Source organism: Lutjanus erythropterus, chromosome 10 (genome assembly GCF_056507025.1).
Source record: "Lutjanus erythropterus isolate fLutEry1 chromosome 10, fLutEry1.hap2, whole genome shotgun sequence".
Taxonomy (NCBI): Eukaryota; Metazoa; Chordata; class Actinopteri; order Lutjaniformes; family Lutjanidae; genus Lutjanus; species Lutjanus erythropterus.
In genome coordinates this window covers 28,606,933-28,619,728 of record NC_139326.1, presented here as the reverse complement: position 1 = coordinate 28,619,728, position 12,796 = coordinate 28,606,933, and the positions used below count along the sequence as shown (strand labels likewise).

The window sequence follows — 12,796 nt, the reverse complement described above, 5'->3', positions numbered from 1 at the left end:
CATATAGAGAATAGCAACTACTTAATTTTTTTATGAGCATTTAAATCAACTAATGTTCTTATAATAATACATGTATCCTATAACACTTGTCCCAATGTTCAGCATACTGTTTTACACTAGTATGTGTACCACTGCTGTATATATTGTTGTACATTAATTACATACAAATGCATATGTTCACATATTCTTACACGTCTTAGGTTTTTTTCTACTGTTGTATATAGTTTAATTCACAATGCACATGTTAACTAATATTTTATTTTTATTTCTTAAAAGCTTTATCTCTACAGAATATTTTTATCTTAACTTCTATATTCTATATGCTTATATTTGTAGAAATAAAAAAAAAATATATATATATATATATATATTTTTTTTTATTTATTTTTTTTTTTTTACACACACACACACACACACACACACACACACACACACACACACACACACACACACATACTTATATTCTAGTCTTCCTTGAATGGGTCCAACTGTAACACTAGCAATTTCCCTCCTGGGATTGATAAAGTATATCTGATTCTGCCTGTGATAAGTCATTGTATATTGAGCAGGATAATGTACAGTGAGCAGGTCAGTATTGTAAAATAAACCTCTTCAGGATGAAGTAAGACCCTCTGCTTTGTGTCAGGGTCCTGCATCATCCTGTCAGGGTTTATTTCACGATACTGACAGAAAAGATTTTCACAATATTGTTCACATATTCTTACACGTCTTAGGTTTTTTTTCTACTGTTGTATATAGTTTAATTCACAATGCACATGTTAACTAATATTTTATTTTTATTTCTTAAAAGCTTTATCTCTACAGAATATGTTTATCTTAACTTCTATATTCTATATGCTTATATTTGTAGAAAAAAAAAAAAAAAAAAAAAAAAAATATATATATATATATATATATATATATTTTAGTGCTGTAATTAATTAATCTAATTAATCGCATTTTAATCTCATATCTGCTAAAGGTCCCTAAATAAAGAATTTGAATTCTAGGACATTACAAAATTAGTGCATGACTAATCAATTGAATACACAAGGTACAAATCGCTGCGTTCTTGTTAATAGTCCCGTCTTTGTTCTTTTTATAAATAAACTTGCCGTTCAAAGGTCCAAGTAAGCTTGCCTCGCTCTTAGGGGTGCAACGGATCAAAAAACTCACGGTTCGGATCGTATCATGGGTTTCAGTCATAGATCGGATCATTTTTCGGATCAGCAAAAAAGAAAAAAGTGGTGGGATTATGGTTAAATTATTTTAAAAATGCACTTGTCTTTGATCTTTGTCTATAATTATCACCATAGTTATGTAATGTAATAATAATGATAATAGTAATGATAATGGTAATATATTAAAAACTTCAAACTTATACAGTGCTGTACTATGTATATACTATACATATATCAGATCATTATACACTGTACAGTATAATACACAACTACGCTCTGTAGTCTGTCTCAATGTCCCGCCTACAGCAGCACATCTGATTGGTTAGAAGTCACGATCACACACTGTGTCACAGACGGGGTGAGACAGAGCTGCAGCGGTGAGCAGAGAGGAGCTGTGTAGAAGTTTAGACAGCTGATATCACCAAAGTTTCAATCAACATCACAGTTTTATGATCTGTTTCTTTGGTGATAGCAGAATTACATCAGTGAAAAAACTTACGGTCTGGATTTCACTCAAGGTGATGTGACGGCTTTGAAATCAGTCGCTCTTCACAGAGATGCGCTGCATACAGCCGCATTTGTCCTCTTTTCACTGCAACTCTGCATGGAGATTTCGGGTATTATAACTTATACAAAAGTAACATTGACAGTAAAACTATGATGCTCACATGTGGTCCGCGGATCACACGCGTGCCGAACTCAATGGGCCAAATTTAAAATGCTTGCGCATTGACTTGCCACTCATGATTAATTGCGTTAATTTTTATAGCGCGTTAATTTGCAGCGTAATTAATTAATCTAATTAACGCGTTAAACTGACAGCCCCAATGTTAACATATTTTACATGTTTTGTATATAAATGTATTTAATTTGTAAAGTAACTAGCAACTAAAGCTATCACTAAAATGTATATTTCTCTCTGAAATGAAGCGCAGTAGAATTAGAGCATGTCACGAGAAGAAAATATTCAAGTAAAGTACCTCAGATTATGTACAGTACTTGACTAAACATACTTAATCCATCTGTCACCCTTTCTGTGTGATTCAGTGTTCATTCATTACTGAGATTAATGTTCATTGTGTTACATTAACTTTTATAATTGTATATTATGGATTTACAGTGTGTTGTGATAGTGCTAGGGTTTTTAAATCATTCTAAATCATTTCTAAGGGTAAGTACTCGTTATTGCTCACTATTAGTGCTTAAATATTTGACAACATAAAGACAGTCGGTGTATGTCTGTGTCCTGTATGTGAATGTGCAAAGAAACCAAACTCACTCCAATAAGCCTTCATACAAAAAGCGTTTATTTGCAAGATGTCCAAACTCCTTCAAGGGTAGGCCTACTGTTGCCACAGAATTTGATTGGCACATGGTGATTGTATACATCTGGTAGCAGCTGCACTATGATCACCGATTTCAGCTTCTCTTCAAGCACCAGATCTGAAAATCTAATGAGTGTAAAGCTAAGTCTGTTCCTAACATTGGTCCACAGATCTATGCTGGAATAAGGGGAGTGCTGGAATGAAAAGGAATAACTTGGAGTTAAAATATCTGCTGAAGCAGTGTCGATTCCATGTTAATCTTTGCACATTGCTGTTAATATTTTCTAAATGTCACGACAGTCACACAGAAAGACAGCCTTGTCATTTCTCCACAAGAACATACAGGGCACAATATGTGTCAAGAGATTATAGGTGATTTTCCACAGCTGGACTTGCTGCTGGATCTTCAGTCGCACAAGCCTCGAGCCACTGATTAGCTCTTAGTTTTCACCCCCACAGAGAGCGAGCAGAATCTTCTCATAGTCTCCTTTAGTGTCATCCTGAAGGAAAGAAAACAGATGTAAACTTGAGCACGTCTGACATGTGGGATGAGTTTAATGTCATTATTTGTCAACAGATGTTTGCTCACCAGAATCTCCTGGTAGAGTGATTTGCCGTAGTTCTTCTTGTACTCGTCCTTGATCCGTTTCATGTCAATTTCAGAGCGGGACACCATGATGCGGGTCAGGATGGGTTTGCGGGTGCCTTTACCCTGATGGGCAGAAAAAAAGCAAGTCAGAGAAAGTCTTGGGCGGCAGGCAACAGTGTCCTGCATGTATTTTACACTAAATATGAATTGTGAGAAGTAGCCTACACATATTATACCTTCATGGACAAGTAGAGTTTCTCAGCAAAGAATGCAGCCCTGCTTCCAGCACACTTCACTATAGATATTTGAAAAATGGTTAAAGTTTAAACGGATACTTAGCCATAGTCAAAATATAACCTACAGGAGATGGTGGTCAGCACGCTCTCAATTTGGAGAAGCAGACAAGATTACCAACATGGAAGCCAAGCAATGAAGTGCTGTGGGCAGGGTCAGCAGCAATCTGTATTTTAACCACTTAAAAAAAAATCAATATAAATGTAATTGTACACTATATTTAGCATATTTTCACCGCATTACCTTGCTGTCTGACAGCTCTTTCTGCCAGGAATCTGACGTTATTTAAGCCAAATATCACTCTCACCAAACCTACCAGACTCCTTTGACAAAAACAGTAATTTACTTCACAGAACACAGGAGTTGCTGGTCTACTGCTGCCGGTTAGCTTGTTATGTTATTATGCAACTTCTTGTTTTAAAGGGTTAAGTCAGATTCACAAAAGTCACACAATAGCGTGGGCTAGGTGTCTTTGGGTTGACATTTGCGGACATCACCTTGGGCTTTGGAGGGCACTGATTGACATTTTTGAGCATTTTCTGACAAAGGCGGGCTGAATGGTTGATTGATTGATCGAGAAAAAAAAATCAACAGGATTGATAAAGAAAGTAACTGTCTGTTGCAGCCTTACTTTCTTTTTTGTTTTTGTTTTTGTGCTAATGCCACATTTTGTGTGAAATCTGCAGCATAATATGAATGTAAAATGCTGTATTTCATAGTGTTCAAATTTGAATAAAAATGTTTAAAAAAATAGTATTTTGGAAAAAAGAAGGCACACAACAGCACAAACAAACTAACCCACAGTGTCCTAATGATAATTTTTTAAGCGATTAATCCGATTTTTTTTAAATACTCAACTAATCTTATGACTAATATATATGTTTTTTTCTATTCAATTAATAACAATTAATTTACCTAAAATGAATATCAAAAACTTATCTCGTTAATATTTAAATATTCTTTTTATACTCCTACTGCTTCTCCAAACTGGGGGCATGTATATTTATAAGTACCTCATATAACTTCACTTCAAATAATCAGAGCTATCTCTTGAAATATGTCCTCAATTCACCAGATGAATCCTCAGGTGATAAAGTTAAATTACAGGATTGTGCCCTTACCTACTGCTGTGAGACAACTTTCAATATCTCCTTTCATCTCCAGGTCGATGGCTTTGGCCACATCCACTTTGCTATACTTTGAGTATCGCTCGAATACTGATGGGAAAGAGCAGTGTCAGGTCAGACAGGAACAAACAGTAAAACACTGACTTTACCGAATGGGACAGCAAGCCAGCTAACCTTTACGGAGATGAGGGGCACTCCTGGTGGTGAGGATGTCGATGAAGACAGAGCAGTCTTTGCCCTTCCTCCCCTCTCCAGCCTCATACAGAGCCCTGGCATCGCTGTCGATCAGCTGCTCACAGACTCCTTCAGTCCTGCCGGCCTGTGATGAAGACAAACAAAGAAACAGTTCACAGTCCTGAACACGGCCAATACAAATAGAGAATAATGGTAAGATATTTATCATTAGAATCTTTGTCACTCAACTCAACTTAAATGCTATACGATGGGTGTATATGGGATGTGAGTATATTTATTCTTTTTTTATGGCACTCTTATGAAGGCATAATAACCAACCTTTAAACAGCACAATAAGCACAAAAAGAAAGGTTGGGATTAATTTACCTGCTTGACTGTTTACTGTAACACAAATGTGCTGTGGCTTGTTTTCATCAAAGTTCGTATTCGTTCCTGTAAGATGCCCAATTAGGAAGAAACAGAGCCCCAATTGTTAACTCATATTGTGTGTGTGTGTGTGTGTGTGTGTGTGTGTGTGTGTGTGTGTGTGTGTGTGTGCAGGGAATGAGTCTGTTTAGCTTTTAGAAACCACTGTCACTATAGCAGCTACAGTAGGGAGTGTTATGTTGTCTCAGAACTTAATGCATCCTGGTGCTGTGACTGAATAGGTGTCTGTGCTAAATGCGACAAAGTGTGTGATGTAACGTACCTTGCAGAGGGCAAAGAGGGCAGCCCTAAAGTCGCCACTGGTGTCAGACTTGATGTCATCCTCCAGGTCCTTCTTGTATTCTTGACAAAGAAATCACAACATTAACATCAAGAACATAAAATTATGCTCAAAAAAAAAAAAAAAAAAAGGTTTTGACAAAGGGCTCTTTTTAAATGTTTAAACCTCAACCCACATCCCAGAGGCTGTAATTGCGTTACTGTCACATGTTGAATCACTTCTATTTCCAAACACTAGCTTGATGAAACTGAAGAGTGTTGCTTAAAATTTGTTGGCACGCACCCTCCTTGTAGGCTTTCTTAATGTCCAGGATCTCTTTGTTGTTTCTGGAAGCCAAAATCTCGATCAGGGTTTCCTCATCTGTGCCCATACCCTGACAAAAAGAGATTTAGGTAGATTTACACAGAGAAACACCACTTATTCTTTAGTAACACACCTTTTATCATCCTGATAAGAAAACAATAGGCTACATGAATATGTGGAAGTGGGTGGATGTCATTATGCACCAAAAATAACAGATGATGGTGAGGCCAAACCATTCACCTCAACACGATGAAAAGTGCTTGGTTCCTGAGTATTAGTCAGTTGTACATTTATATCAGTGTGTGTGTGTGTGTGTGTGTGTGTGTGTGTGTGTGTGTGTGTGATTTTACTTTCATAGCATGTTTCAGCAGATGGGCGTCGTACTGGGCTGGTGTTTTGAGCAGTGCCAACACCACATCCTCCAGATCTCCCTTCAGAGCATTCTTCAGTGCAGACTCCAGAGACTATGATGAGAAATACAGAGTTTGAGACGATGTAAACTAAAGTGTGTCTACCTTATTGCTGTGAAAATCATTGTTTAATTGTAATTACCTTGCCGCTGGCTTGCTGGTAGGCAGCTTTGATCTGCTGTCTCTGATCATTGCTCCTTTTCACTAGAATTTCAATGATGGTGTTCTCATCCACACCTGCACAATGGATGTGTTGTTAAAGGCGTAATATGAAACACTTCCCTGAGAAAATCATAATTTATGACCCACTAAAAAAGTGTGGTGGTGTCAGTATCTGCAAAGAGCACACTGCCTTATTTTCTCATTATTTTGCTGTGCTCGGGATGTGAAAAAGTTCATAACCATTTGAAAACCTAATTCAACAAACAGCTCATTTGACTGTCTAGACTGTTTTTGACTGTGTAGGTGTGGTAGATCAAGTTTTGATTGACATCTTCCTCAGGAGTACCAGCACAGAAACTAAGCAATGCACTGCTGTGGACAGGGTCAGCAGTGACACATGTTTTAGCCATCTAAAAAAACAATATCAGCCCTCCAAAGGCTCACGATCTCACCATGTACACTGCAGTTTTTCACACAAATGGAACAACGCGTATGATGGCGGCAGGGATTCCCCCTGAGGGGAAGTGACCGAGTGTTTGTTGAATGACTAATGAAACACAGCCAAACTTTCCACCACAATGACACAGTTAGTAGTAACGGTCCATGATGGCCAGCAGATGGTGTTAAAGTTCTTACAGCAACGAGCCAGCATCACATATTTTTAACATACTTCAAACAGAGACATTGCAGAGCCAAGACATGTTCACACACGCTCCAGACCTTCTCTGTGTGCATCTTTACTTCACCTTTCACTTTTATGGCCTTGTCCAAGACGACTGCATCGCCATCAGGGCTGAAATTGGGCGCTGCAGTCACAGTCCCTTCGTTCTTCAGGACCTGAGAGACACAACACAGATTATTGTGTGTTTGGTAAATAAATACTTGCTCACTGGTCTGCAAGAGGTGGGTGGCAAAAGTGCATTTTTCAAATGCCTTAGATGCAAAAGTGTTCTTAAAAAAAAATCACGGTCTTTTTTCCTCTTAGTGCCAGTTATTTGACGACCCTGCCCTGATCATATTCCACTGTGGATATACACCCTCTGTCAAATATGACGACTTCAACACATTAAGATCACAGAGTGCATTAAAGTATTTCCTGCTGTACATAGTTTCATTAGTTCAATGATATTTTCATGTTTATGTCATTGTGCAACCTCTCACAAGTAGCATCTACAGCAATCAAAACTCAATAGGGCAATAAAAATTTTGAACAGGAAGCCGATAAGTCCATATCATTGCCATGTTCTGAAAGGGATAGCTCTTATACAAAAAAGGTCCACATAAAAAGGAAAAATAAATTAGTTTGTGTGTACATTACATTTAGAATATTTTTATCTCTTGCCATCAGACAGTCCAATGTGATATATATGCCAAAAATCACTCTCTCCAAAGCAACCAGACTCTTTTGGCAAAACATTCATTTTAGACTGCAGAACATGGGAGTTGCTGGTCTACTGCTGCTTTGTGTTGTGTTAGTTGGATTGACCTAAGTAACACAATAACACAGACAAACTAACCATTTGAGGCAGCAGTAGACCAGTAAGTCCATGTTCTGCGAGGTAAAATTACAGATTTTGCCTATGGAGTTTGGTTTGTTTTGGAGAGAGTGATATTTTGCTTATAAAGCTGCAACTTGGAGGCAGAAAGGGCTGTCTGATGGGAAGATAAAGCAGTGAAAATATTCTAAATATAGTGTACACTTTAACAGATATCGATATGATTTTTTTAGTTAGCTAAAATATGGTTTGCTGCTGACCCTATCCACAGCAGTACATTGCTTATCATCCTGCATGGCAAATGCTACATTGACTGATAACTACCTCGTACAACGCCATTTAACAAAAAAATCTGAATGATCTCTTTAACACATACAAAAGACATGAAAGAAGATAACTGTGTTCTGGCTGGATCTGTTCCTACACCTGCATGCCTCCACAAACCATGACACTGGTGCCTTTTAAATGCCTGTACACACCCGTTGGACTGAACTCAAAGATAACAGCAGAGACTGAGAAGACGGACTGAAATCATGCAGGATAACCTTGTGCAACTTTCCCAGTATTCACTTTAAGAAAGCAGGGAAAGCAGAAGTAGCATTTTGTTCTGTTTGCAGAGTTTATAAAGGGAGGGGCTCAAATTCCTACTTATGAGTCATACACTCACAAGACCTTAAGTGTGGACATCTATCTCACTGCATATAATCTTTACAGTTCAGACTCCCGTTCACATTAATATCGCTCCTCATTTTATCTCTCTGCTCTGCTCCGCTCCCTTTTCCTTCTCTTCCTTCACCTTTAAACTTCATTCATTCCCTTCCCTCTCTGTCCTCTACGCTTCACTCCTCTCTTCACCTCCCACTAAAGTCTGCCTGGTAAATTTTTCCACCCGAACATACCACAGGAAGAGAAAAAAAGGAAAAAACAGGGGTGGTTGGCCTTAGCAACTGGAACAGAACCACAGAGTTACGTACTGAGTCATCGGGCATGCCCAGATACATCGTCTGCTGCATGAAGGCCGTTATGAAAGACATGGTGGGACTGTGGAGTCTGTCTGTAAGAGAAGAGAAGAGAGGACAAGGGAAGACAAAAGAAGAGAATACAAGAGAAGACAAGACAAGAGAGGACAAGAGAAGAGAAGAGATGATGTCAGCACTGATGTGATCCAAATGGAACATTAAGAAAGTAGTCTGCAAGTCTGAAGTGAGAAAAAATGGAGGCTCTTTGAGATAAAATAAAACAAAGTCTACTGAAAACATTGTTTGATGGTATTCAAAGAAGGAATTATCAGTCTCTTATTGATTCTACTGTTCTGACAGAGTTCTTATCTATTAAACTTGTTAGATAAAGTTAAGAAAGAAAGAAGACATGTTTGTTTTTCCTTCATCCACTCCTGCAGAGCAATATTAATCCTCTGCATATTTACTGTAGGTTTATGTTGGGTGGTTTCAGGGGTGAAAGTAACTAATTACATCTACTCAAATTACAACAAATAGGCCATTTTCATTTTAGGTCATTCTTGTAACTGTACTTTTGTTTTGATATCAGCTATGGAGATGCCTGCCTCTTCTCCAATATAATGGAACTAAATGGCACTAGTCCTGTGGTGCTTAAAACACCTCCAAAAAAAAGAAGAAGAAGAAAAAAAGAAAAAGTTTTTTGGTACAACAAGCCAAGTGTCATTTACTTGCATTATATAGGAGCAAAGGCAGACATCTGATCTTGTTGTGAACTGTCCCTTTAAGTATTGTTAAAACCCGTATTTGCGCTTGTAAGTGAGTAACATTTCAGTTAAGTACCTTTACTTGTACTTTACTTTAGATTTTCAGTTCTCTTTCTACCACTGGGTGGTTTTCCATAATGGTAAGCATGTGGAGACATGGCCACACCCACGCTCCACTCTGATATGGATACACAGTGTATTCTAGCCTTGATTACAGATACAGTCTATTTTAATGTTTAATTTATTCGTATTTAAAGCAGCTCTCACACACTTTCATTGTGTTAAATATGTAAATCTAAAAATAAAATTTTCCAACCACACCCTCTGGCATTACATCAACACCATGAAGGACAGAAACGACATCTCCTAACAAAACTTCACCAAACTCTCTAAACTAACATCTGGAGCACAGACTTTCGGTTTCTATAGAAGGAAAAAGACTTACCGTGTGGCCTAAGTTAGAAGGAAGGAAGAAGTTTGTTTCACTGAGGTTCCAGGGGCGTTGTAGCGGCAGACAGAGTATATTTATACCCATGATAAACCCCACCTAGTAACCGGTCCAGCCCATACTCCGCTCCACAGCTGCCATTGGACTGAACCGCTGGCTGCAGAGCGCAGCAGCAGCGCAGCTCCGTCCAAAGACGCAGCGTCGTGAGTAAAAAAAAAAAAAAAAGCAGGAACAGCTTCTCCAGCAGCAGATTTAAAACAGTCGCTGCTTAGCTGGAAACACATGCTGATCAAGTTTCAGGTCGTAATCTTTCATAAAAGTGGGTATCTCATGGAAAATAATCTAAAATGCATCTAGGACTTACAGAAAGACGTTTAGGGAATCACTTTATACTTTTGTGCGTATAATGAGGTTTGAATATTGCTAAATCAATGAACTTTAATTGCTGTTTTAAATTCATTTAAATTATTAAATACTTTTCTTTCTTTTTTTTAAATATCAATGAAATTAGGCTCCTGCATGCTCATTTGGATAAACAGCTTTCTCTATAAGGAGTTTCACATGCATTCCTTATGTGCATGACTCAAACTGGATCCTGACAGGGATCATTTTAAACTCAAACTGTAGCAGTTTTTGAAAAGCGATCAGACATGTAGTCATGAATGTTCTGGTGCTTCTTGTTTTATGGTGCTTTATTAGTTTCCTGTTCTCATTGGCAAGTTTGTGATTTATATTGTCTTTTGTGTATTTGATGGTGAGTTTTATGTATATTAAAGGCCCTTGTAGAGACAGCATTGAAAATTAGCTTAGGCTATAAATGCTGTGGTGTGTGGCATTGGTTTCACGGCCACAACTCACACCCGCCCAGAGTCTGACCCTCCTGTGTAGTTAAACATTAAATAAATATAATGGCATCATTACACATACTGCTTACAACAGAGGAGAGATGTATTTCCACACAATCATACATGACCAAAGTTTTTATGGACGTCATCAAGGGCCTGTGAAGTTTTGATTACTCAGACTAGGTATGACTGGGCTCCAATGATGCAGTCATCAGTCAACTGTGTCATTATCTTGCCTAGTAATCTCAGCTGTGTGAAAGCATCACCTTGTTGAGGCACGTCGGCAGGAAGCGTCAGGCTTCTGGCTGTGCTGCTATGGCAACAAGACACACCTTAAAGAAACTCATGACCTAATCACACCAGAGGCAGGCAGACTGAAGAATGTTCAGGTGGTCTTTGCTCACTCGCTCCCGCAGGTTTTTGTGTAAAACTGCACGGTTTACACTGATCAATAAGGGGGGGGTCATGGATTCATTTTTTGTTTCAGGTAACCTCCTGATAACATTTTTCATGAGAAGAGATGATAACAGGATCAATCTCAGCGATGTTCCTGTTATCCTGCTAGTGCAGCAGGGGAACACATGAAAAAAAAACTGTGTCCATAGCGAACTATAAACATCACACACGTGTTGCTAAGACATGTTAACATGTACTACCTCCAAACACATCAATATCAATAAAAGCACATGGACCACAGATAATCATTTATAAAGCAATACCTAAAGCTACAATGATCATATTACGTTGATAATGTTGATTTTGGAGCCCCTTTTGGACAAAAATGTTTCTACCGTAGTAAGTACAAAATATAAGTTCAAAAATAAAATAATCTAAACAAAAATCTCTTCCTGTTTGTTTTGAACAGAATAATGAACTACTCACTGTAACTCTGACCCGGAAAAATGTAAACGCAAGCTTGTTTCATCTGGTTTCATGCAGAATCTGGTCCAGTGACAGTCATCAAGAGTAACTAAACAGAAATAACCAATCTTCACGTTTGTTTTCTCATACATGTCATATACAGGCAACAGTGTTAAATTGAGACTGTTTCATAACCAGTTAAAAACTTGAATGAAATGATCAAAACTTAACTTTAACTTCTTACAGGGATAGTCTGAATGTTTTGATATTAGAGAGGAACAAGTACCATAGTCAGTGTGTTACCTATTGTAGGTGGTGGTCAGCACGCCTCCAGTTTGGAGATGCAGCAGGCATAACGGTGTAGGAAGCTAAGCATTGAACTGCTGTGGACAGAGTCGGCAACAAAATGTATTTTAGCCACCTAAAAAAAAAACAATATCAGTTTAAGTATACGTATATGTTGCTCCAAAATCTGTATCTACCTTTTAACACCTCCACTCCATGACAGATCCTGGCTTTTGAAATTAGTACAGATAGCAGTCTGGATGGTCCCTCTCCTCTTTAAGAGGTCACGACTTCCATGACTTCCAGAAACAATCAGAAATGTGGACTTCTCAGGCCAGATTTCAGATTTCTCTGGATTCTCCGAATCTTTTAATGATATTATTGATTATAGAAGGTGAAATACCTAAATTCCTTCTAGTTTTGGGTTGAGAAACATCATTCTTAAACTCTTGGATTATTTAAACCTCACCCCATCCATGCTTGTGAGTATGTCCCAACTTTTTTGAAACGGCATCAAATTCAGAATGAATGTATTTTTACAAAAACAATTATGTTTTTCAGTTTGAACATTAAATATTATGTGTTTGTATTGTATTTAGTTTAATACAGGTGAAAAAGTATTTGCAAAATTATTGCATACTGTTTTTATTTCACTTATTTTTATTTTACACAACATCCTAACCTTTTTGGAATCGGGGTTGTAGATGCCACTTGTGACCAAGAGGTTACATAATAACTTAAAACTTAAACCATGAAAAGATGCTAGAATGCATGAAAATATGTGCAGCATGAAATATTTTCATGCACTCTGTGATCTTAATGGGTTGAATTTGTCATATTTGACAA

At 37.8% G+C, this 12,796-nt stretch overlaps 1 protein-coding gene across 1 annotated transcript; it reads right to left on the bottom strand.

Annotated features, from left to right (window-relative positions):
• Positions 1-2,467: 2,467 nt before the first annotated feature.
• anxa1a (annexin A1a) lies at positions 2,468-10,074 on the bottom strand. Its single transcript, XM_084728930.1, has 12 exons — positions 9,957-10,074; positions 8,763-8,842; positions 7,039-7,129; positions 6,273-6,367; positions 6,071-6,184; positions 5,700-5,790; positions 5,400-5,479; positions 4,691-4,835; positions 4,511-4,606; positions 3,332-3,390; positions 3,096-3,218; positions 2,468-3,006 (listed from the first exon to the last, which is right to left on the bottom strand). Exons 2-12 carry the CDS (start codon positions 8,820-8,822, stop codon positions 2,947-2,949), a joined length of 1,014 nt encoding a protein of 337 aa, XP_084585056.1. The 5' UTR covers positions 8,823-8,842; positions 9,957-10,074; the 3' UTR covers positions 2,468-2,946.
• Positions 10,075-12,796: the final 2,722 nt, after the last annotated feature.

What these genes read in the sequence shown, in the direction of transcription:
- anxa1a (XM_084728930.1), bottom strand. Translation starts at nt 8,822, where the DNA reads ATGTCTTTCATAACGGCCTTCATGCAGCAGACGATGTATCTGGGCATG. An exon ending in TGGGCATGCCCGATGACTCA is followed by an intron (nt 7,130 to 8,762) that starts GTACGTAACTCT and finishes TGTGTCTCTCAG; the next exon opens with GTCCTGAAGAACGAAGGGAC. An exon ending in TGCCCCTCATCTCCGTAAAG is followed by an intron (nt 4,607 to 4,690) that starts GTTAGCTGGCTT and finishes CTTTCCCATCAG; the next exon opens with TATTCGAGCGATACTCAAAG.